The sequence below is a fragment of the Sinohyriopsis cumingii genome, chromosome 1, assembly GCF_028554795.1.
Source record: "Sinohyriopsis cumingii isolate HCF-2022 chromosome 1, ASM2855479v2, whole genome shotgun sequence".
In the NCBI taxonomy this organism is placed as follows: domain Eukaryota; kingdom Metazoa; phylum Mollusca; class Bivalvia; order Unionida; family Unionidae; genus Sinohyriopsis; species Sinohyriopsis cumingii.
The window spans coordinates 115,886,999-115,911,154 of NC_142961.1; the positions used below are offsets into that span (position 1 = coordinate 115,886,999).

At 34.4% G+C, this 24,156-nt stretch overlaps 1 protein-coding gene across 5 annotated transcripts in view; it reads left to right on the forward strand.

Moving 5' to 3' along the window:
• LOC149807708 (ELAV-like protein 3) overlaps nucleotides 1–22,753 on the forward strand; it is a 52,089-nt gene extending 29,336 nt beyond the window's left edge. For all 5 annotated transcript variants that reach the window (XM_089969611.1, XM_089969589.1, XM_089969601.1 and 2 more), the window contains exons 5-6: nucleotides 8,917–9,151; nucleotides 14,684–22,753. In XM_089969611.1, coding sequence (XP_089825737.1) covers nucleotides 8,917–9,151; nucleotides 14,684–15,035 — 587 coding nt within the window. In that variant the 3' untranslated portion in view covers nucleotides 15,036–22,753. The remainder of the gene's footprint in view (nucleotides 1–8,916; nucleotides 9,152–14,683) is intronic.
• Nucleotides 22,754–24,156: the final 1,403 nt, after the last annotated feature.

Below are 24,156 nucleotides of genomic sequence, written 5' to 3' on the forward strand. Positions count from 1 at the left end.
CAAGGAATTATAAGGAATAATAAAAATGGGAATAAGGAGTAAAACTTGGCTACATTAACGGGATCCAGTATGATATGTAACAACACGTCAGCACATGCATGGCTATAGTGACTAGTAAGTTTAGGTATCCCAAAAAGTTATTAGAACAGTGATGAAGGCAAAAAAAGGGGTAAAATACCGTATTTTTTAAAAATTGTTCTGTTCAAGAATATTGACAGTTTTCTCACTCAGCAGGAAAATCATTGCTGGATGCATTTCAGAGCAAAAGGCTTCCTTCATTAGTTGCCTTATAGACCTATTCTGCATCCTAAATCCTGTCATGGAAGCCAATGGATACATTGCACCAAAAAATGCAGATTTAATTTACGGAAACTACATGAAAATTGATGATTCATAGTACTGACAAAATTGTCACTCACACACTACACATAACACAGTCAGCATCACAAGGGTGTGGAATAGATTTTGATCAGTTTGGTAGTGGCTAATGTGTTAGACAGTTGGTCAAAATGTTTGAAAAAATCGGATCAGATCAGAACACGAGCTCAATAAATAGCTACCACTTAACTGTCTCAGTGAACTTGATGTAGCACGACCTTGTTTGTAATAAATCATGGGCTAAAACTTGATTTGAATCTATGCAGCAATCTTCAAACACACTTTGTTCAAAGTAAATTTTTACTCCCAGATTTGATATAAGTAATGTTTTGTGAAAATCGTGTGTGTATCAAACAACAAATAAGCTATTTATCTTGTCAGAATTTCTTGTCTTAGGGACTAATTTATTTCAGACACTTTTACCATTTGTTTCAAACCGTTGAGAATTAAAGCTAAAGAATTAAAGAATAAGCAATTTAAATGCCGTGCTATAGGATGGTGAGACTATATCAAATACAGAAGTAATAATTTTGAATCTTGTCAATATGAAGACTTTTAATATATTTCTTCGTGGTGAGGCATGGTGGTTAATTGGTAGCATGCTGGATTTGCAACCAAAAGGGCGTGGGTTCGAATCCTACTTTAAGAACATCCTGGGTCAACTATTCTGGTGCATCTTTGGGTAAGGAACCAATTACATTTGCACTAAGTAACCAAGGGGCCCCGAGTGGCCAAGTGGTCTAAAGCACTCATTGTTACAAACCACTGCCATCTCACCTTTTTTCTGCGTGGGTTTTAGTCTCAGGTTTAGCCAATGTGGGTAGGTGAGAAAGCTTGCCAGTAGCTTCTCGTGGGTCGGCAGACCTGCCAACTCTTACGATTTTGCCCTAAGTCTTACGAAAATTACCCTTAAAATATGAACTTGGGGCATACAAGCAAAAACTATGGAAAAATGATCATTGCCTGAAAATTCTGGATAATTGGTTCATCCCTATTTTATTGGGATCTGGGCTTCATCTTAAAATTAGTGAAATTAGTCAGGGAACCAGACTAACTTTAGAGCAGCAACCCAGATGCTTTAAACTGCACCTATTTGTTCATGCGAAGCATCTGCATGATCAAACTGTTGATTATATAATTTTTAAAAATGGCGTCCAAAAAGCAATGCATGTTTAAAACAAAAGGAAAAAGCTTATAGAAAAGTGTTAATAATTAGCAAAGAAGAATAAAAAGGAGTATTCAGATTCTTGTGAATAAAAGCTGGAAAGGACAAAATTACGTTTATTGGACATCACATGCCAATTTGAGTATGTCTCATGGCGGGAGATATGATTGATGTCATCATGTGAAATGGAAAAGAATTTCCAAGAATTATGTCAAGTTGACAGATATCAGCGAGCCATTGAGTTGCATAGGGTTTGGAACTAAAGTTGGTGCAACTGTACTAGCTGTAAATAAAGTCTACGCATACTTTACAAACTTTTCAGTTGATCATGTTTATCGTTGATGCATTGAACTTTAAATTATGTTTTCCAGCTTTATGCACCTTACTGAAAACTTTTAAATCTTATAGCAAAAAATCAACTACATTACTGAGACAGACTTGTCAGGGTGGGCAGGTCTGGGTCGGTGTTTTTTTCTGGGGTTTACATGGGTTCTTCCTCCAGCATTTATACTGGCCACCATATATAGCCTATCTTGTGCTGAAAAATGTCATTAAATCCTACAACTACAACAACAACTGAGCAACTAACCTGTGTACACATACCATAAAACACCAACTCGAAATCAACAGCATAATTTCTTTACTGGGATAAATACCCACAACCAGTTCCTTGTTCTACTTTGTGGAGATAATTTGAGATGTACCATATAGATACTTCTCATATAGACACCAATACTTACAATATATGAAGTGTAGCTTAGACCCCGATCAGCTATCACAGTGCAACATGATTGAATCAGGGTCTATGTTGTTCTCTTGTAATGTTTTTTTAAAAAACGAGGTAGACTGATGCAGGTACATTATGACATGGTAAAATTGTTAAACTACAATATATCTGTTTACCAAAACTGTCATTAACTATTTCAACTTGCAGTGATAGGCTTTAGCAATGTTAATCTCATGCCATTTAAATCCTTGTGACCTGGCATTTGTTGATGATAGAGACTCGAAATTGTATGAAGATCTGTCCAATAGGTTTCACCCACTTCTTAAACATAGTCATCCAGCACCCCAGCATAATCATCCAGTACCCCAGCATTTATTTTGGGTTCCTCAGGAGTGGCATGGGATTAGCATTACGAAAGTCTGCACTTTGAGTGGAAATGGATTCAGTGGTCTTAACATTGAGATACAGAAGGTTAGTTTAAAATTTAAAATACTTAAAAGAACTGAATCATTTTCCTACAGTATTTAGTAGTATTGTGCTTAGATAGTTATACATAGGAGCATAAGCTGCAGAGAGAATTAAAGAAAACTGCTGAAATATTTTTTATTAAAACTTACATTGCTCACTTGCCTTTGTGAGCTGCCATGGCGTGGTGATTTTTCATGTGACTAGCAACAGAAGAGCACATGTTTGAATCCTGGCCAGAGCAGGATGGGTAGATCACTGTGGTATCATTCAGGGCAAGACAATTTACGATAGTTGGCTGGGAACAATATGAACTTGCATGTGATGTGTTGATGTGTCATTAGACACAGATCAATTAGTCATTGCTGATCTGAAATACTGGAAGTAATGTCTGATCGTTGTGTGTGCTCTTTTAGATAGTCATTACTAAATCAGAATGTATTGCATAGTTACTCACATCAGATTTGCAAATATAGGTTTCTTTGCCCTGATGATAACAGTTTGGTTGCCAAATCAGTTTGAGTAATCAGCAATTAAACATGCAGACAAACACTAGACTGTGAATTACATGTGGATATATTTATGATATACTTCATAAATTGTACCAAAATATCAGAATTTTTCAACGACGCTTTTCATAGCTCCTTGTAAGGTGACATGTCTTGAATTTCTATGGAGTCTGTCTGCACTTGGATATTATAAAAATTTATTTTCATTCTATCACATTTCAAAGTTTGGGGTCATGTGCAATATGGGCTTGGGGGAATCAACAGTATTTTCTTAAACTTGCGAGTTTTTAAAGTGGACAAATAGCAAGTACACTTATCTGTGGATCAGTGTGCTATTTAAGATCAATAAGATATCTGGTTTATTCAGCTTGCTTCAAGAAGAAGAAAAAATGCATCTCATCATTCTGCATTATTTATAAATCCTATTCCCTAAGAGAGAAGTAAATCCCAGTATCTGAATCTAAACCTTGACAAGACCTGATAATTCATGTTATCTACCAGTACATGTATATTCAACCAGCTGCTGTCAGACCCAGGTGCAATATGAGATGTTTTGCCAATTTCTAAAACATCAATTAGGTGTGAATGGCTGCCCTCTGTAAGCACCACTGGGCATGTTGAGAACTCTTTCCTATTGATTTCTCTTTTGCAGCGGATGAAACCAGTTATCCCAACCATCAATATCACCTTGGTTACCCATCCATTACCAGCCTCAACCGGCCCATCCAAATTCTGTTTCCTATTAAGATTGCATAGGGTGAATTCCATTACTTTACATACATTTATTGAATAGAAACTACAGCACTTGTCTGCCCAGCTCGAATCATTTAAATGCTAAATTGGTTGAAGTAAAGGGTAATTTGATCTTTGAGCCTCTTTACATTTTCCAGTATTGCTGTAGGACATGCCATTTTTGTCTGACAAGAATTGCCCTAAAGACTATTGATTACACTCATCACAATTGTTGTGATTATAATTATAAGAAAACCAGACCCATGGCCTCCTATACCATGATTCAGCTGGTAATGTACTAAGTATGTTGTATCATGTATACTCTCATATGTCGTATCCTACTGCAAACTGCACAGACCCAGATGTGCTGGTGCATTATGTGACTGCAGATCTGGGTCTCTGAAGTTCGGAGTAATCAGTAGAGCAAAAATGATCCTGATCTGCAGGTGCAATATGGTACAGCAGATGAGGATATTTGTTTGCAGTTAGACTCGACTTGCAAGCGAGTACATAAGATTTTGGCCTCTTTGTTAGGGCCCAGAATTAAGATGCAGGATTTGTATAGAAATATCTCTCTCATTCTCTCTCTGTTTATCCATGTGTCCATTGGTTCTCAGTTGTAACAGTTCTGCAGCTCTTGTACATAATTGGATGCAGATGGTTGGTGAATTGCCTAATTGGATGCTGTTCGTAGATGCATTGCCTAAATGGATGCTGTTCGTAGATGAATTGCCTGTCACATGGAGATATGCCAGTTAAACGTTTCATAATTTCAGATCTAAATTTGAGGTAGTTATTGCCCATTTTCGATCAATATTATCCACACTACAACGGATCCTTGTAATCATTCTCGCATGGGAACCGCTTAACATTTGGTGTATACATTTTCTTATAGCCCTAGATGTGCATTTTATGGATTTTGTCTTGTCAACTCTATTTGGAAATCAATTTTGCTCCTTAACACTTGGCTTCATATCTTCTTGTGGGATTGTTCATTGCAACTAGCATAGCTCTGCAACCCTTACACATAAATCGAAGCACTGTTATGTAATTTGCCTTTTTACATATGGATGTGCCTTTTAAAGGTTTCTTTTTCTTCAGGTATAGTTTTGAGTTATTGCCATTTTTGCACTGATATTAAACTTGCAATGCAACATATCCTAAGTAATGTAACCAGAATAGCTCGAAAACCATTTAACATATTTTGATGGAGTTTGGTGTGTAGATAATCTCCAGACATAGATGTGCTGTTTATTTGTTTTGTCTCGAGTCTGTTTTTGATAGAGTTATGGTCCTTTACAATTTAACTTGTGCTGTATATGAGGTGTTAACTCATAGCTGGCATAGATCAAGAACCATTCAGCCTATTCTGATGGAATCTGGTATGAACCTTGTCTCATCGACTTGTATGTACTGATCATGGTTTAGTCTTGTTCAGAAGAGTTGTATCTCCCAGATTACAAGGTGGCCCCCTGATGATGGTTTACTCGAGACATCCTCACAAAAATTTTGGGATTGCCCCAGATTGATGAGGTCTTGAGTGAGCTTAATTTTCATTATCATTTGAATTTCCAGTGAATATTTAAGACCGTTATTCACTTTTATATTGATAGAGTTGTTTATAAGAGTTTTGCCGCTTGAATGCCCACCATCTTGATACTTAGTTTTTCAACTGAAATTCTACTGCTTAGGGCCCAACCATGCTAACTATATAGTGGGACCCATCGTAGTGCACACTCCACTACTTGCTCTCATTACGTTTGTTTCTAAAAACATGCAAACCTTGGCTATAATACAAGGCACATAACTCGTGTACACGGCCTAAGTCACTTTTTGCAGCTTCAGGTGTCATTTTGGAGAATTTGATTGCACATACCTTTAAATGGCAATTATTCACTCTGTTTCACACCTTGTCCATCAAAATTCCATTCACGATTATTGTATAAATTCCTCGAAAATGTTGAACGGCAAATTCAGTGATAATGTACTTAAGCATTTTTTTGGCATAGTCAAGCAAGCAGGGTGATCTTGTTTAAACTGGTTTTGCTCTGCGCTATGGTGTAAGAGGGAATGCGCCTGCGGTAGGGAAAAAGTTGTACTACAAACAAAATCAGACGCAACAAAGTCATTTATATATACAGATCCTGGGGAAACACCAGGAGGAAAATATTAGCACAAGTCCAATAAATTGGAGGCACTTATGTAACTTCATTTAAATCTTCTGTATGGTATGTCATAGCTTTTATTTCAATTCGTACATGATACCTATTTTTTCCATAGATGTATATGCTTTCATATACATAAAAAACTTGAAAGACAGCTATCAGTTCAGATTTAATTAGTTAAATTTTACATCATGCTAAATTATCATTTTAAAGGATGTCCTGTATATGCTTAGAATAAAACTTTTGTATGTTACCTTTAAATCATCCATAGTTGAACATCCACACAGGAGATGATTGAAGATGCACATGACTTATTGTTCACACAATCGTACATTTGATTCCCCTTGCACTTGCAATAATACAATCCAGTATCAACTTTTTTGACCCAGTGTAATGCTAAACTGCCATATAGCAATCTATACATTTTGTTTGGAATTTTTTTCTTAGACAATGTGTATATCACTCAAAAATCACGATTGAATAAACTTTGTTATAACTACATTATTATTAAATTTTAAAAATAAAATTATTTTTCAAACTTGTATCACTAAACGTTCTTACATGACCCATGTGACTTGTACATTAGGAGATTACATAAATATTTTCATGCTTTAACTCAAGACTTGATTCAAAATTTTGATCTCTGCTTCCATTTCTTAAAACTTTCCGAGAAAGACACTCAAGCTCAGGCTCAAAACTGCAAACTCGGCGATACTTGAGATATTCCAGTGCAGTAGTGATGCTGTTATATATTGGCATCACAATGCAATGTTCGATGGTGCAACAGTGTTACCAGCAATAAATATTGATCAGCAAAATTGTATGGATTTGAGATAGCCCACACCCCAGCTCACATCTGTTTTATTTTCACCACAATACAGAGCACCAATATAAAGTAGCATATTTACCATAATCCTCGACAGTAGTACACTTCAGTTGATACATGTTTGTCATATAAATGGCAGCAGTCTGCAAGCAGCTATCAGTGGAAGAATACAAGTAATGGCCTGGGGCTAATAAAACAGTCAAGTTTTAGTTCCATGATCAACAAGTGTTGTGAATATAGTCCCTGGCCTGGAAATAATAAAACTCTCAAACCTGAGTTTGAAAACTAGAGATTTTGTTTGAGCCAATCACCTAATAATGCTTCTTTTGAAAGCTCATTTCTGATTGGCTGATGGGGGAAACTTCATCTCTGAGTTGAATGATTTCCAAGCTGATACTTGGATGCTGACTAATCAGACTCCAGCTTAATGCCCGATGACTGACCAATTTGACACCAGGGTCAGGGTCTGATACTTGAGAATATTTATGTAACCTCCTCAACAAGAGATCTTAAACTTTTAAGGCCTCATAAAAGATCGGTCAGTTGACCAAAATGAGCGTCTTTAAATAAAGTCATTATTATTATTGTTAGTAGTTGTAGTATTATATTTAGAATTGTATACTCTGTAGCTGATGCTGTACTTGTGGTATAGTGAATTCTATTTTCTTAATGGAGTGCCCATTTTCAGGGTTGCTTCAAACCATCAATTTTAGGACCCTATCAACCATGTTTCTATAGATATTACAGGACCAACATAAAAGTACCAGCAAAAATGTCATTTTTCACAACAACCAAGTAAAAAAATGAATTCACAGTAACTGACTTCCAGTTATGCTGCTTTAGGTTTACAGAAATTCTACCTCTTTGATCAAATATAGTATTAATGGATTTAATGGGGGTCTTGAGTGGTTCTTTTGACCTCCCCCCTACTCTTTCCCAGTAAAACTTTTACTTGTCACTGAGAAAACAATATCCACAGTTTCCCAGGGAAGTTATAACTATATATCATGTACATTTAACTCTAAAAAGAAAAGAAAGATGTAGTAATTAATGACATATTGTACAAACCGAAGAGCAAACATGGATTTAAGCTGTGAGTTTTATAAAACACTAAAATTTACATTTGATTAACCCAACAAGTTTTTAGCTGAAGTAAAGGATGACCAATAAGTACCTTTGAGAGCATGGTGTTAACCTTTAACTGCTCGTACTAATAATTCCCTTGATTGGTTGAAATTGTTATTGAAAATTGCAGAAACTTTCCAATATGAATGACAGAAACTGTAAGGGCAACTTTCATCTATTCAACACATAGTAGCTGTTGTACGCCTGCACTCACTTCATTTAATACTGGATATAATATTGGGTAATATTTTGTTAAAAAATTTAATTTTATCTGAAACTCCAAGTGTTATCAGTAGTATTGTTTTACCTTTTCAAGTGATTGCTTTACTGTGACCATAAAACTGTTGCTTATTTACTTTTTTAAAACTTTATATCTTTATTACATGGGAGTTTTTTTTTGTTGTTGTTTTAGTTAATAAAAGATATTCATTTCAAGAGAATTCATCTCTATTTGGTATATATGTGATAAAATGAATTTATAATATTAAACTTAAATTGAAATATTTATTCAGTTTATTCAAGTCTTATTTATACATATAATTATTGAACACAATAAATATAGGATAGTGTTAGTTACAGGCACTATATATCTATCTACTATTTTGTAAAGTGTACAAAATATTTGAACTGTTTTTGTTTGCAGATTGTGTTGTTTTTGGGTATAGAAATATAAATTTAAAAAAACTTCTGAAGATAAAAATAAAGTTTCCCTTCTAAGAAAGAAGCGTAACAAATTTAAAGTTAAAATTTTATGACAGGTATTCAAAGTTTAGGATGACTTGAACAAAAGGAAATCACTAATTTGTCATTCTTTGCATTTTCAGGTCTATCTAAGGGAGTAGGATTCATTCGATTTGATCAGCGTGTGGAAGCTGAACGAGCCATTCAGAAATTAAATGGAACCATCCCCGATGGGGCTTCAGAACCAATAACAGTGAAGTTTGCAAACTCGCCTAGCTCTAGTAAGAATGCGCTACCAACCTTGGCGTTAGCACCATATCTGTCTCCAACAAGACGCTTTCTTGGACCAATCCATCACCCAACTACTGGAAGATTCAGGTACCAGCCCTACGAGTATTTCTGGATTCAATATTCTTAACTTCTAGAGGTGTAATGGTTATGAAAAATCCAAAACATACAAAGCAGATAGGTTGATGTATGTATGGATGTATAGATGTTTAAGGGTTGAACAGCTATCCATAGTAGTGTTTAGCAAAAACTAGGTAGCTGAAAAGGTAACGATAAGAGCTTGACAAACCCCTCAAGTTAAAAATAAAAAACATCCCCTAAAAGGGACATGGAACAAACATTCAGGCACCAAAAAAACCTGAAATCCTTCTAAAACAAGGTCAGCATTTTTCTGTACGAACTTCAGTTTTAAAAAGACCCAGACTTGCAATGAAACATCATCACAGGAACCATTCTACAGCAAACAGGTTACTGCGGTGGCCTTGTGTAACATGCAAGGGGGCTGCCTTGGTCCTGTTTTATGTCCTAACGCCTGCCAGGGACTCCATGTGATCCTGATTGGTATGAAACACTGTAAAACACTTTTTTGATGTCATGCATTATATTTAGAGTGAACCTGAAGTCAAGAAATAAACACAATACAAATAAACAGAACAGATGGAAAAGAAATCTCAGAAAAATCCAAGTTTTTTACTCATTAGTTTCATGTCAAATGTGTGATTAAAGATTGTTTGAAAATGTTTACTAAATTTTTTTTCTCCCTTCATCACAATTATTTTGTTGTGATTTTTGAAATACAAATATATGGCTGATGGTGCTTTACTTTTTTTGTAGTTATTCATATATTTTAGCAACTAGTAAAACTGAAATTTAAATGATTTAAGTGAAGTCTAAAAAATTCCACCAGAGGTCTATTTACTGGTAATCTTTATGTAAAATACATCAGGTTAACTAGAGGGAATATTTTCAGTTGAGTGGAATAATGTGGTTGTGAACACAATTCTAAAAATATCAGTTACAATATTATGTAATAAACTTTCCCCCCAAATACTTTGTGTTTGGGAGTATCAAATTCACAATCAGATTTGATGAAAGTTTTGAAACAGTATTCAGTTCACAGTTTTCAGTTGTGGGTCAAATCGGATTAGGATGAAGTATAAAAATGAATACTAATTAGAAAGCAAATTGACTGGGTATGTGCTTATACATTAGGATTGTATTTTAGCATCAGTGAATTTTTATGAATTGAGTTCATTCAGCATATAAAATGTACACAGCATACACTTGCTTATATGTTGAGTCAAACTGCAAATAACAAAGATTCGGATCTTCAAGCGCTTTATGTGATGGCAGATCGAGATCTGTGCACTATGCAGTTGGACTCCTCTATTAAGAGATTATATATGTTATACATTGAATGAATATATATTCTGTGTTGCAGCAAAGACTGTCCCATGCATAATATTTTTGTAATTCAAGTTTCCTAGCTGAATTAGCAGCAGTTTCGTGCATGTGCCGCTGTCTGAAGATCAACACTCCATCAGTACCATCTACTTGTACACTTGGGTCATCTTTTTTTTCTGTTGCTTGAAAGATCATTTTGCGGTTACATGTGTTGAACCTTATTTCAAGTTAAAACCAGATAAAATAAGTTGAAACGAGAAGGCTGCTTGTGGAAATACTGTGTTTTACAATATTTTCTAGGTGATCATTACCTTGGCAGTGTCAGCAACATTAATACTGTCTAATTAGTACTCCCAGAATCATCATCCTAGGCACAAGTCTAAGACAACAATGCAATGTGTATAATACATAATTTTATAATTGTCTTTAGCCAGTAAAGAGGTGAAGAAGAAAAAAAACCAAACCTTCGAATCTGGACACTTTTTGCAAATATTCTAACAAACAATTGGTAGTAAAATATTTGTTTATTTACCTTGCATGTTTTGGCACCATTCTGTAAAAGAAACAAGACAAAATTTAAACTTGGCAATGTTGGATTAGTGTTCAAAGGATCAACTTAAAACCATTTGAATAACCTGATATTCAGAGTCCAACTTGTGAGGCAATTATAATACATGTATCAACAAAGTCCTAACTTATCAGTCAACCAGAGTTGAAAGTTCATTTGCTGTTATCAGGTGTGCATTCTGTCAGAAGCAGTTGTAGTCCATCTTACCTCAAAAATTAACTCAAATATATTTCTACACATAATTTTTTATCCCAATTTTGAAGTAATTAAACAGCTATGGAATTGTCATATTGCTTAAATTATATGATGCTTTTCCAAAATGGTTGCTATAACAATAAATCTTGCTACTCTGTTTTGGTTATGTAGTTATGTAAAATTTAGGGTTATCAACATGTCTTGTCATTTTATGTGGGGATTATTTCATTTTTTCATTCCAATGACTTCATTTTCAAAATGACAACTATTTGTTGGGAATCCCTCTTTTTACCCATCAGGCCAAATGGTATGCTTCCAAACTATGTGGAGGCAGTGGTCAGCAACCTATGACACAACGTGCCACAAGGTGGAAAGAGGTTTTTTGTGGCATGCGAAGGGCAGCCAAAAATCTTGACTTTAACTGTTACTCTCTTACTGGTTTGCACACACTTGTTCATTTTGTAATTAATCCGGAAAAAAGTGGCTTGCTTTATAAAGTAGGTTGCCAATCCCTGTTCTAGAGACATACATGCAGTGCATCCTAATTTAATTTTATTATAAGGGCCTTGTGTCCATACAATTTTGATTGTCAACAAATCTCATCCTAGAGAAATGTGAGATATAGTCTCCACATTTAACTGAACGAGTGATCGAGTTTTAGCTGTTTTGTACCATCCGTCTTCAGCACCAAAGGAATGTTTATGGTTGTACTGAGTTTGAAGATAAACAGGGAAAATAGCATCAACTACACCCACATGCTTTTCATTTTAATTCCTCAAACAATTTACTCAAGGCCCTTAAACTATAATTTCATTAGATTTTCATGGCTGAATTCAACTTTTTCATTGTGGCATGGAGGAGAGTGAAAGTTAGGATGGATTGGATAACTGTATTAACATTGATAAAAATGAAAATCTTGTTTTAACTCAAAAATATCAGATATGGTTTCAGTACTCAATTGTTTTATCTTGACTTGCTGGAAATTTGTTTCAGTCAGCAGAGCATCAATTCCTTTAAGGGATTTTTGTTTTTATTATTATTCCAGGCATATCCTGTGTTATACATTATGAACAATTGATGAAATAAAACTTAATTATAAACCTCCAGTGGCAAAATGAGGTATTTACTGGCATACCATGTACAGGCACTTCCAACCAAAATTGTACCTGCAGTTAAGCCAATAAATACAGTATCTATTGCAAAAATAACATGGTTTTCTAAAACTGCAAGATGTCCCTCACTTGAATGAACCAAGATAGTTCCAGTTTCTTCATACTGTGAGCACCTGCAGTTGGTTCTACAGGATCTTAATCAATTGCTTTTTTTTGTAAATTCATTTAATTTCTGCTATTTGCAGACCCTTGGAAACCAGAGTTTAACAAATTCAATAAATTTAGTTTGAAATGAGTATAAATGTAAAATTCTTTGTAATGCATGATATTAGTCATTTTCTTAAGTAAAGCTGCATGTTTGTGTGTGTGTGTCTGTGTGTGTGTGTGTGAAAGGCCGTCAGGTGCATTACTTTAATACTATGTCACATCATTTGTTGATTTTTAACGTGGAAAAGTATGAAAGACCATATGAATGATGTAATGTGATGAAATATTTAAACTCATCATGCTGAACACCTGATTACACTAAACACTTGATTAGAGCCCTTCATCAAGAAGCAAGTGCCCTGTAGCAATCACCTTTGAATATCCTTATAGCTTAGAAACCATATAACAAATTTCAATGCAATCTGTTATGTACTTTCATAGACCTAGATGTGCATAGACCTAGGTGTGCTCTTTATCTCTTTTGTCTAAAAATCAACTCTATATCTGAAAGAGTTATGGCCGTTGACAGTTAGTGACATCTTCAGATATTGTCTTAGTATTGTGTTTTGAACAGCAATTCAGATAGATTTATGGCCCATGGTATTTACCTGTATCTTCTTGCTTGAGCTGTTGCTTGTAACTAGCATAGCTCAAGAACCAGTCAACATATTCTGGTTTGAAAATTATTTCATTAACTTGCACATGCCTTGTATGGATCAATTCTCATTTAGACAGTTTAAAGTCTGATGAATGTTCTGTTGATTTTATTGTCTATAAGATGATTCAGATTTGTTGGGTTTGAACCAGGTTTTTCACATGTATTCGGATTGATGAGACCCTGATTGAGTTTGAAATTACATCATTCGACATCATCATTTTCAGTTTACAAAAGAGTAGCTTTTATTTTGGCGTCCTTACCGGCTGTGTTTTTTGCCTGCTGACCCAAGTAACTTTTCCAACCATAATGAATTTTTAAAAAAATTAATTCCAGATTTTCTGAAATAGTGTGATCAGTCCAGATTTCATTACATTTGTACGTAACTTTATTAGAGACTATGTTTATTAAAACATATGCTGTTACTCCTAATATTTTCAAGTACCTACTGAACATGGATTGCCAAGCATGATCCCATAATGACTATCGTTGCATGCTGTTCACTAATTGTGTTTAGCATCAAATTTATTGGGAGTTAATATCAGACATGCAAATTATTTGACTGTTATATAGAGAGTCCTTATTATGTACCATGTTGCTAAGTACTAATGAGATCTTTACTGAAAAAATATGATTTGGTCTTTCAACCATGGTTACCTGGCATTAAAGATGGGGGGGGGGGAATGAGGAAAGAAAACAGTTATTCTGACCATCCCATTGTTTTGTTTTTTTAGCATGAAGCCAGAACACATTATTGCTTTCTAGGCCAAACAGTAGTTAATAAGCCCAGTTGTCATCCTCCTGGCAGCATATCGTTACCAAGCATTGTTGCATTTCGGTAAAATTTGCCATGCAATTTTATATTGATGAGACTTGGAGTTAAATTCAGGTGTTTTACATCATTTAGAAGAGTTACAGACCCTAATTGCATTTTCTTCTAACTTTACATGGCATAACTTTACCAAGAAATATTGCATTTCAGCCAAAGTTTAAGAGACATTGAAGGAGTTTAATTTCTAATGCTCAATGTCATCATTCGAAATGTTATGACCTCTTGTTGTCCATCTCCAAACTTTGGTTTTCCAGCTGAGTTATGCTGAGCAAATTTTAGAGAATGGGAGCCCTTTACAATACATTCATTGCTACAAACACTTGTACTGACCTCTTGTTAATCAGAGCAAGGGACTCTGTTAGTATTCATTCTGACTGGGCTTCTATTGATGCTTAAAAATATATTGAAAAAAGCTCTGTTTGAAGAGTACCAATGAATTTATTATAAGACATATGTCTTTAAAGATAATGATAGCAACTAGTCAGCCTACCATTCTTCAGAAACTTTTTCATAAGGAAGTACCAAAAAAAACCCCGAAGAAAACCTGCTGTCACTCCACTCTTGTCCCCCCAAAAAGATCAAAAATCTTCTTTCCCTGTGCCTTAAATGATTTTTGTTCATTCAAAATACAGAGAGTGTATTTTTGCAGGTACTCTCCATTGGAAACCAGTATATTGGGAACCAGTGCATTGATTCCTACAGCAGCTACAACTGCCACTGCGACAGGAAATGCTTTAACCGGGGCTGGCTGGTGTATATTTGTGTACAATTTGGCACCAGAAACAGAGGAAAACGTGATGTGGCAGTTGTTTGGGCCATTTGGAGCCGTTCAAAGTGTGAAAGTTATCAGAGACTTCCAAACACAGAAATGCAAAGGTTTTGGGTTTGTGACCATGACCAACTATGATGAGGCTTTGATGGCCATTCAGAGTTTGAATGGATTTGCTCTCGGGAATCGTGTCCTGCAGGTTTCTTTCAAAACCAACAAGATGAAAGCATAAAAATTCTGTGTTTTCTGCACTGCAAATGTCACCTTTGCAGAATTTCCTTTTTAAACCAGTCTCAGAGAGCCAGAGATGTGATCTAGTCAGAGAAACTTTAAAATTGAATTCCTTCTTTCTGTCACATTGACCAATTCAGATACAAATTAAATTCTGTAAAACAAAAATATTTTTACTCCAAGTACAAGCTGTCTCAGTTGTATTCAGTTGACAATTATAGTACAGTCTGAGCAATTATGTCAGTTATAATTAATATGTGGTTTGTCTTGATGCCATTTGCTATTTATAGTTCAAACCTTGACATTAAGCCAGGCTAAGATTGTGAGGAAATTAAGTACTAATACAGAATAGTGTTAACGGAGGGTTATCTCATTCACAAGAACAACACCATAACTGCCAACTTGTACCAAATTATCTTTTTAGTCTTCATAATTTTCCTTACTTTTCTTTGTCAATAATGAACAATTGTCATTTATTTATTACCATTCTAGGTACATATTGATCTGTTCTTGTTTAATTACACTTTTTTCAAGTTTTTGTCTATTGTTAAATATTTTAGGGTAGATCTTAGTTTTGGAGTTGTGAATTTTTCCCTTTACACAGTGAGTTTTCAGTCTATTTATTTGTCATGTATTTTGTCCATGTGTTTAGCTTTAGTATGCCATTGAAAACACCCTTTGTATGATCTCCTGGCATCAATATGATTTTTATTAACTCTAGTAAGTAATTTCGCCTTGTGTATTCTCATTTTACAAAAACTCAATTCTTCCAGAAAGACAAAGATTTCTCGGAAAGAAACAAGGACGACATTTTAATCTGATTTCCAAATTGGGTACAGTAATTGTGTATAGTGCCATATGAGAAATTAATTTCACTTTTTCAAGAGGCTTCCATGGACAGTTTTGTGAGCCCTCCAAAGTCATTGAAATTTTAAACGAGATTTTAATTCTTATTTAATATTTCTTTAATTTTTAACAGCATCCATTTTGAACGATTACTGTACTAATTTTGTTTGTTTGTTTTTTTTATTTTAAATTTATGTTTTGGCTTCATGTTTTCACAGTGACCAACACTTCAGGGTCATATTTAAGTATTGTTTCTTTTTTTGTCTGTGATTTATTGGATCATGAAATCCTCAAGTTTTTTTTTGCACACAGTCGATTTTTTTTTGTACTTACATGTATACATAGTGTTTAGATCCAGGATGAAATTATCTACTAGAGCAAAAGGTTTATTTACATTATAAATTATACACCAATTGGGAGACTGGATTGATCAGTACTTGAGTGCTCAATTGAATTGTATTGGTTTTAGTTTTCATTTTATATTATATTTGTGTTGCATTGCTTTATTTAGCATTGATTCATATTTTGTGTCATTTTTGTGTTTATTTCAGTCAGGCAGTTTATGTTCTTGTCAGTATTTCTGTATCATCACTTTGTATTTATTTCTGATTTCTTAATTTCATTAATTTTTTTTTCAAGGTATATAACAAAAATCATTAATGTTTTCAATCATTCATAACTTTTGTTTGTCTTTAGTTTATTGGGAGTATTTCGTTTCAGTCTTCTTTTTCTTTCAATTTTATTTATTGTATTTTGCATATTATTTAGCGTTATTGCCAGTTTTCAGATGGTTAAACTATAGATTACACACAAACATTTCTGATCATGGAAAGTGTTCTCCATTAGTCTTTGATTGGGTTTCCTTTAGTCTTTCTTTTAAACCTTTTAAGCTAGACATGAAGTTCTGTAATTGACCATATATTTGGCACCATATGATTAAGAAAGAGATCCAGTCAACCATATGTAAGGAAGTCAATTATATTAAATTTGATTGTTGTAGAACACGTGTCGCAAGGTTAAGTTAGATCTTGGAGTACTGTTAGATTATAAATTCAGGTAATTATATGGAACGTTTTATGGTTCATACAACAAGAACTAATGGTTTTAAAGATGGTAAAGCTAGCCTTATCAAAAACAGAGAAACTTGATTTGTTAGATTATTCTGTTTCTTCTGTTCCTCAGACTTGTGAAATTTTAGGTTTATATTTTTGAAAAGAACAAAAAAAATTATCTTACTACTTCTACAAAGCATTCCATGAAAATACCAGATTGCTTCTGGGGAAATAGAACCCCTTTGCAATGCATTGGGGGGGGGTGTAGATTGTTCCTGTAATTGGTCACAGATAATGTGAAATGGTAAATGAATAAATCATGCTGCTTTGTTCTTTTGAAAGCATGGAGCACTTGGAATTTTGGCAGTACAACTCAAATTTCATGTCTGAGAAATTATATCTTCTTCACTTAACATATATTCAAATGGTGTATATATTTATGCACGTTTGATTTTTAATTTCTTTGATTTTATATCGCAAAGGAATCTGTAGTAAAGATGTTTTGTTGAACTGTTAGATTTTACATTTCCAGATTAATTCTTTGAGATTTGCCCTCAAATTCATGCACAGTTTTGAGCCTGACATTTGGTCTGACAGTGCTTATAAATGTTTTTAATATACTCAGCCACAGAAGCAATAATAGCCCTCTTTGAGGGAGGGGGGTTATGACCTTAGGACATAGAACCAAGAATAGAAAATCTGCTGATGCAGATGGACTCTAGTCAGTCCGCAATATGAGCAGTTTCGCTTGAAATTAATGCAGCTGATATATTGCAAATTGTTCTTCCATGTCTTTTTTAGATATAAATATATTGTTGTTGACAGTTGTCTTTGAGAGAACCTTTTATATGCATTTGTAAGGTCACTTAAAAATGTCTGTGTATGTTTGTTATCCAAAATTTCAAGGAGGTTGAATTTTGGAAGGTTGAAACCAGTGTACGGCATGGATTTTATCACAAAGTGATAAAATTAGATTGGTGATTCTATAAACATTCCTAATGGCCAAAGTTAATTCCTACCCAATTTTGTAAAAATGCCAACACACAAACTTGAGTGCATCCTACATTTTTTATACTTAGAAGTAGGCTCTTGTATATGTACATATACTTTTCTGAGGGCCAATGTCAATCTTTGGAGGGAACAATTATAATGAATTACAATAGTCTCCTTATTCCAGGTTTATAAATTTTTATACATTTGGAAATCTATTGTAGCTTTATAATAGATTTGTACTGCCACATCTTTTACAACATTTTGGCTAATATTGTTGAATTATAAACTGTTGAAAAGTTTATAATCTATTTTGCAAATCAAATTGACATCGTCATGTATTCTTTATACCAAATTTATAACAATCAGATTTCAGATTTTTTAAATGTTCCATCATGTTTATGATATACAGGTGTTATGCAAATTTTTACAATTCCCCACTGTAAATGTAATAGTTTCTATGACAACCCAATCATTCTTTGACTTGTTACCAGTTTGTAATGTCCATTCCCTTGATCAGTTTTTAGTAGCAAATGTAATTGTGTGCTAATGAATGAAATTTTTACATAGGAGCAGTATTAGTAAGGTAAATCTTCATCTTGTTCAGGGACCCCATCAGTGCCAGAAATACATACTTTTAGTGTATTTGCAAGTCCCTTTCACTCCATTCACTTGCATTTTATAGCTGATATCAGCTTCAAAACAAAAGTACTGATCTTGGATCTATTATCAAGCATTTCAGATTTTTTTCTTCTTTTTAGAATACACATTGACAAGCATCATGTATTATCTAGATTATAAATATTTTTCTGGTCATTTGATGAAACTGAAAAGCAGTTTAGATTGTGTGGGTTTTGTCATTTTTATTCACTTGCTGTTGTTAAAGAGATACCTTATAAAAGATACTCCCAAACAATGACAAGCAATATTACAGATGAATTTCTAAGTAACATTGACAACAAAAGTTATGATTGTTTGAAGTCTTTCTTTCTAGATATGATCTTGTTGTCTCATGGCAAAAAAAAATTGTATCGATGAGCAGTATTTCCTACCATTAATTGGTGAGTTATTAGAATGGTTCTGAATTTACTGAATTTTGACTTTTTTCTTGAAGTTAATACTTTTATAAATTTCTTACATTAGAATTTCTTGTTCCTGTTTCATGTTTGGTCAGTTTTTCCCTTGGAAATTTCATTCATTATTTCTTGATTCATTCCATTTTTTGATAAACTTTTGGTGGTAAACCTGATTGTAGGCAAGTAGACCCTTCTAAGACGGTGGAGAAATGAAGATTGGTTGAATTGTTTTGAGTTTTTTTTTTTTATGTTGTCTGCCTTGGTGGAAGTTCACTGGCATCCATGTGTCTGTCTGTCCATCCATCCATCTGCTTATCCACATCGTAGAATAAGCTCAGTTCTAGTTAAATGAAAGGCAGACCGGTCTCATTTATTCACAGGTGATTCAGACTAATTCATTGCAGATGTACAGTGGTCGCTGTAACTTTCCAAAGGAGCCATAGAAATATTCTGTATATAGACAAGGTCACCTGATACTGAGTACATTATAAATATATGTAATTAATTAATGGCTGTTTTATTTACAAAACTACATCATGATCAGGTATGTTTTGTATGGACTTGCAGGATAATGGAGCATAATGGGCCAAGAACTATTACATTAAGTGAAATTAACAATTTGACAAATAAAATGTAATTAGTATGAGGGACTAGTGGTCATATCCAAGTTATATCAGAGATAGCAGTATTCTTGTGTGCAATTATTTAATCAAAAATTAGTGACCGGATACTTGGCCCCATACATTTCTTTTTGGTGATCCTTTGTTGGGGGTTAGTATGCAGCAAAGTGTAGTTAAAAAAATGCATCCCAATCTATACATTTTTGTTTTATGATTTTGGATTGCTTGGACCTTAGCTATATAAAAATAGATATTTTTAAACAAGATAAATACTCCACTGTTTCACTTGCTAGCTTAATAGTTTATACTAACACCATTTTGATGCAGTCACAACACATGCAAACAGCATAGATATATATTTATTGTTATTGATGCATGCTGTACTGGCATATATGGGTATACACTGCTGTAGTTTTGTTCAGCCAGACCTATCATTTGGCTGCATGCTGTACTGGCATATTGGGGTATACACACTCTGCTGTAGTTTTGTTCAGCCAGACCTGTCATTTGGCTGCATGCTGTACTGGCATATTGGGGTATACACACTCTGCTGTAGTTTTGTTCAGCCAGACCTGTCATTTGGCTTCATGCAATTTTGGTAATACATAGATCTGCTTTTCCAAAAAAAATAGCTTTCCTTCTGATGCCAGAGCAAGGCTTTTTCTCAAGATTTGGAATAATGATCTGATTGGTCGAGGGGATGTGGTGACATAACATGTTATTGTGATGACAGCAGGATGTAATGTTTCTTGTAAACCTGGATAGTTTCAGTGATAGAGTTCCATCTGCTTTAGCATCTTTTTACAGTGATGCTGAATATCCCATTAAGTTTATGATAGGATTCTTGTCAACAAAGTTTTGTCATAGCGCCATCTATTAGTAATGGCAAGCAATGAAGCATTTGTCAGGACCATCATATGATCAAGATCTCGCAGAGCAAAGCGATAGGTCTGGTTGAAGTAAACTATATCGAGTTTCATCCCCGGGTACAAGGACAACCTAGTCTTCACATCTTGCAGTTGAGTGTTTGTTATGATATGCCATTTTGATAAAGGTTTACACAAGATGCCACAGTCTGATGATACCTATGTAATTAAAGAGTTTGTATTGTCTGTCAGAAAACTTTTAATGTACAAAAGATTATCTTTGATGCAGAGGGACGCATCCTTTATGATTGATTTTTACAAGGAATAATTATTACCACCAAAAGTTTTCATTATATTATCGCTCTTTTTTGTAGCTTGCTTCTGTATGCTTTTGATATTTGCTTTGCTGTTTGTGAAGGTAGCCAGTGTCCTATGTTGATGATCTACTTAAAAATCCAATAAACACTGAAATCTCGAGATGCCATAATTCTGGGCTGTTAAGAACTGGTATAACCAAGACAACATACTATAGAAGCAAAGGGAGACTGGAAAGCTGTGTTTACTTGTTGCAAAGGTAGACTGGAAAGCTGTGTTTACTTGTTGGAGTTTATTTCTAAATAGATGTCTTTTACTGGGCTGTCTTGAAAATAACATGACCATTCTCATTTGAAATGTACCAGAAGTTTGTTGTTTTGACAGAAATGACTATAGTCAGCTTGTTCATGTAAGCAAGATTTTAAATTAAATATGGCTGTTACCAGGTAGGTGTGTATGTGTGTGTGTGTGTTTGTATGTGTGCATATATATATATATATATATATAATCCTGATTCTTTGACTTAATAAAATTACCACATAATACAGTCATATCCACATATCCCATCAGTTTAAAAAAAAATTGTATTCACTTGACTGGTATAATTGTTTGCATTAAAAAGAAGAGAGATTCCTGTAATTTTTTACTCAGATTGAGACAGTTTTTACCCTATCCCTTGACTGACGTGTTATAAGGAGCACTCTATCCTTTCTAGAAGGTGATTCCAATCATACATACCAATATGATAAAATCTCCAGTCTGTATGCACCATAAGGTCTTAATTGCTTAAGTGGGATTTAGTCAAACCTCGGAGTAAGCATGCTTGAAACCTGGGATAGGAAACAATATATGATTAACAAACATAATTTCATAAGAGCATACAAAAAATAACTTAGTGAGTTTTAGGTTTTCACGAGTGAAAATGTGTGATGGTTACACGATTGTAGACTGCATTCAGAGATGATGCTTCTGTTTGCAATTAACAATTTAATGTAGAGTTCCAAGGATTAACTGAAGTCTGTTCCAAATTATATGATGCTCTTTTCAAATAATGTATTTCATGATCCTGCTGGAATCGTTGTTGTCATAACTCTGTTAAGCCAAAGTATTGACTCTGCTACTCACACAGTTTAAGGCTGACTTGAGCTGTTTATTCCTTATTTCATCAAAGAAGAAATGGAATAATTTGTTTCATCTGGCATGTGCCTTGTTTCTAGATGAGGCTTGTGCTGGCTGGCATTAGACTTTTCTTTCTTTGCTATGCAACAGTACCATTTCTGTCAGTATGGTTGCTTAGAAACTTGCTATTCTTGTCGTGGCCTCTCAAATAAACTGTATGGAACATCTCCATGCCAATTTAATGCTTCTGGATAAAGTTAAAAGTAGCGAAATATTGACAGCAGTCAGTTTCACAATTATACTTGTGCCAGTTTTAACATTTGACTTTCAAAAGTGAATCCATAATGGTAACGAGAGAAATTTAACGTCCTATTTTCTTCAGAAAGTGCTAGTATGTTGCATTGACTTTTGCCTTTGATTTATATTGTGCTGACTATATTCTTCAGATCCATTACACTCTCAGAGAGTAGTAAACATGTTTTGATGGGTCTTATTTTTTTAATAGTGAAGGGATATCATGGATATACTTAGTGTTCTGGGGCACGTTCATAGGGACTGTCATTGCCTTGCTGAATGGTCTTTCCGATATCAACTTTAATGAGACAAATTCTAGAGTAATTTAATTGTATGCAGGGAGAATACACATTTTCCATTCTTTTGCTCAGTCTTGGTAATAATACACAGATCTTAGCAGCCTGGTCCATGTTACAATCCAGCTTAACACCTTGTAGGAAAACAAACAGCTGGCTGTTATTGTTGTTACTGAACTAGTTCTGTTGTATGCTGTATTTGTACTTTTACATGTGAACATATTTAATAAAAATCATAAAGAAAACCTTGCATTTTGTTACTTTTTCATGCTTAAATCAAGTCACATGTATGAAACTAAAAAGGAGATGATGAAGTTTTGCAAATGCATTTTCAGGCATTATTGATAAATTTGTAATAGTTGACAATAATAACATAGGTTGTGTCGTTTTAATTTCTCAATTAATGGTGACATTAAAAAAAAATTGTCCAGATAAATAACATTGCAAGTGGTACCATGCAAACTTGATGCAGGCCAATGATTACAGGTCTTGTTACAGAGTTCTGTGTGACAGGAGTCCCAGCTTTCAAGACCTACAGTTTCTGGCCCAGGATCCTTGGTTGTCAGAGTCAGGTCTTATGATTGGTATAGATGGGGCTGTCATCAGTTTTTCAGGAAATGCAGCTCTGGACTTTTCATTTTCAAAATCATCTAGAGCTTAATGACAAGGTTACAAAAAAAATATTTGTATATCTTCTCTGACATTTTGATCAGTTGAAGTATTTATTTTGTTGCAGACCATATACAAGTGCTTGATCAGATTCCAACGTTATTTTGAGGTGTGAATTTTATGGGCAGGGTGTGTGTGTGTTCCCTCTCAGATTGTAGTATAGGGTAATTGTTAGGTGATAAACAGCTTTCGTTATATTTGTGTCAACCCAAGAATATTTCAACAACAATAGTTGGCATATTATCGGGCATGTACATCATCACTGCCCCAGAAGTCAAGGTCACAGCAAACTTGAGAGTTCTGTCCATAAAGAATTGGCATTCTGAAATTAGTGCATATAGGGAACGAAACAATTGTGCTATTTTTGTTGTTTTTAACAGCAATTGTAACACCATGTTGGCAAGATCATATTGAGGAAATGGAAGCTAAAGCCCTTCCCAATGGAACACCAAAGAAACATACCTGGGCGGATATCGTACACGCAACTTGTGGATTATTCTCAATAAACTTTATCATACACACAGCCCATGGATTACTTTGGATGATCTTTATCATACACGCAGCCCGTGGATTACTTTCTACAAACTAATTTACCGAGACTCACAATCATGACGTCATGGTATGTTGTATTCTCAGTAAGAATTTATGGCCAAGAGCATAACATTTCTCTCATCTGTCTATAACTGTAAATTTTGCCCCTTTTTTTAAAGGACAATCTGTACTAATGATATTAAAAAATGGCAACCGGTCTGGAAATGGGTGAAGATAAAATAGAGTATATATGGGTTTGGCTGACCAGGATTGGTTAATAATGTAAGTTATGTTTTAGGAAAAAGAATCTTTTCAGAGCTTATCCTATTTGTATGTGGGGAAAAATAGAGACATTGTTTTATTGATGGAATTTCAGTCCTTTAACAGTCTTGAGTTTGGGACATTCATTACTAAGATTAGCACCTGACTCTTTGGTGCGGAATTGAAA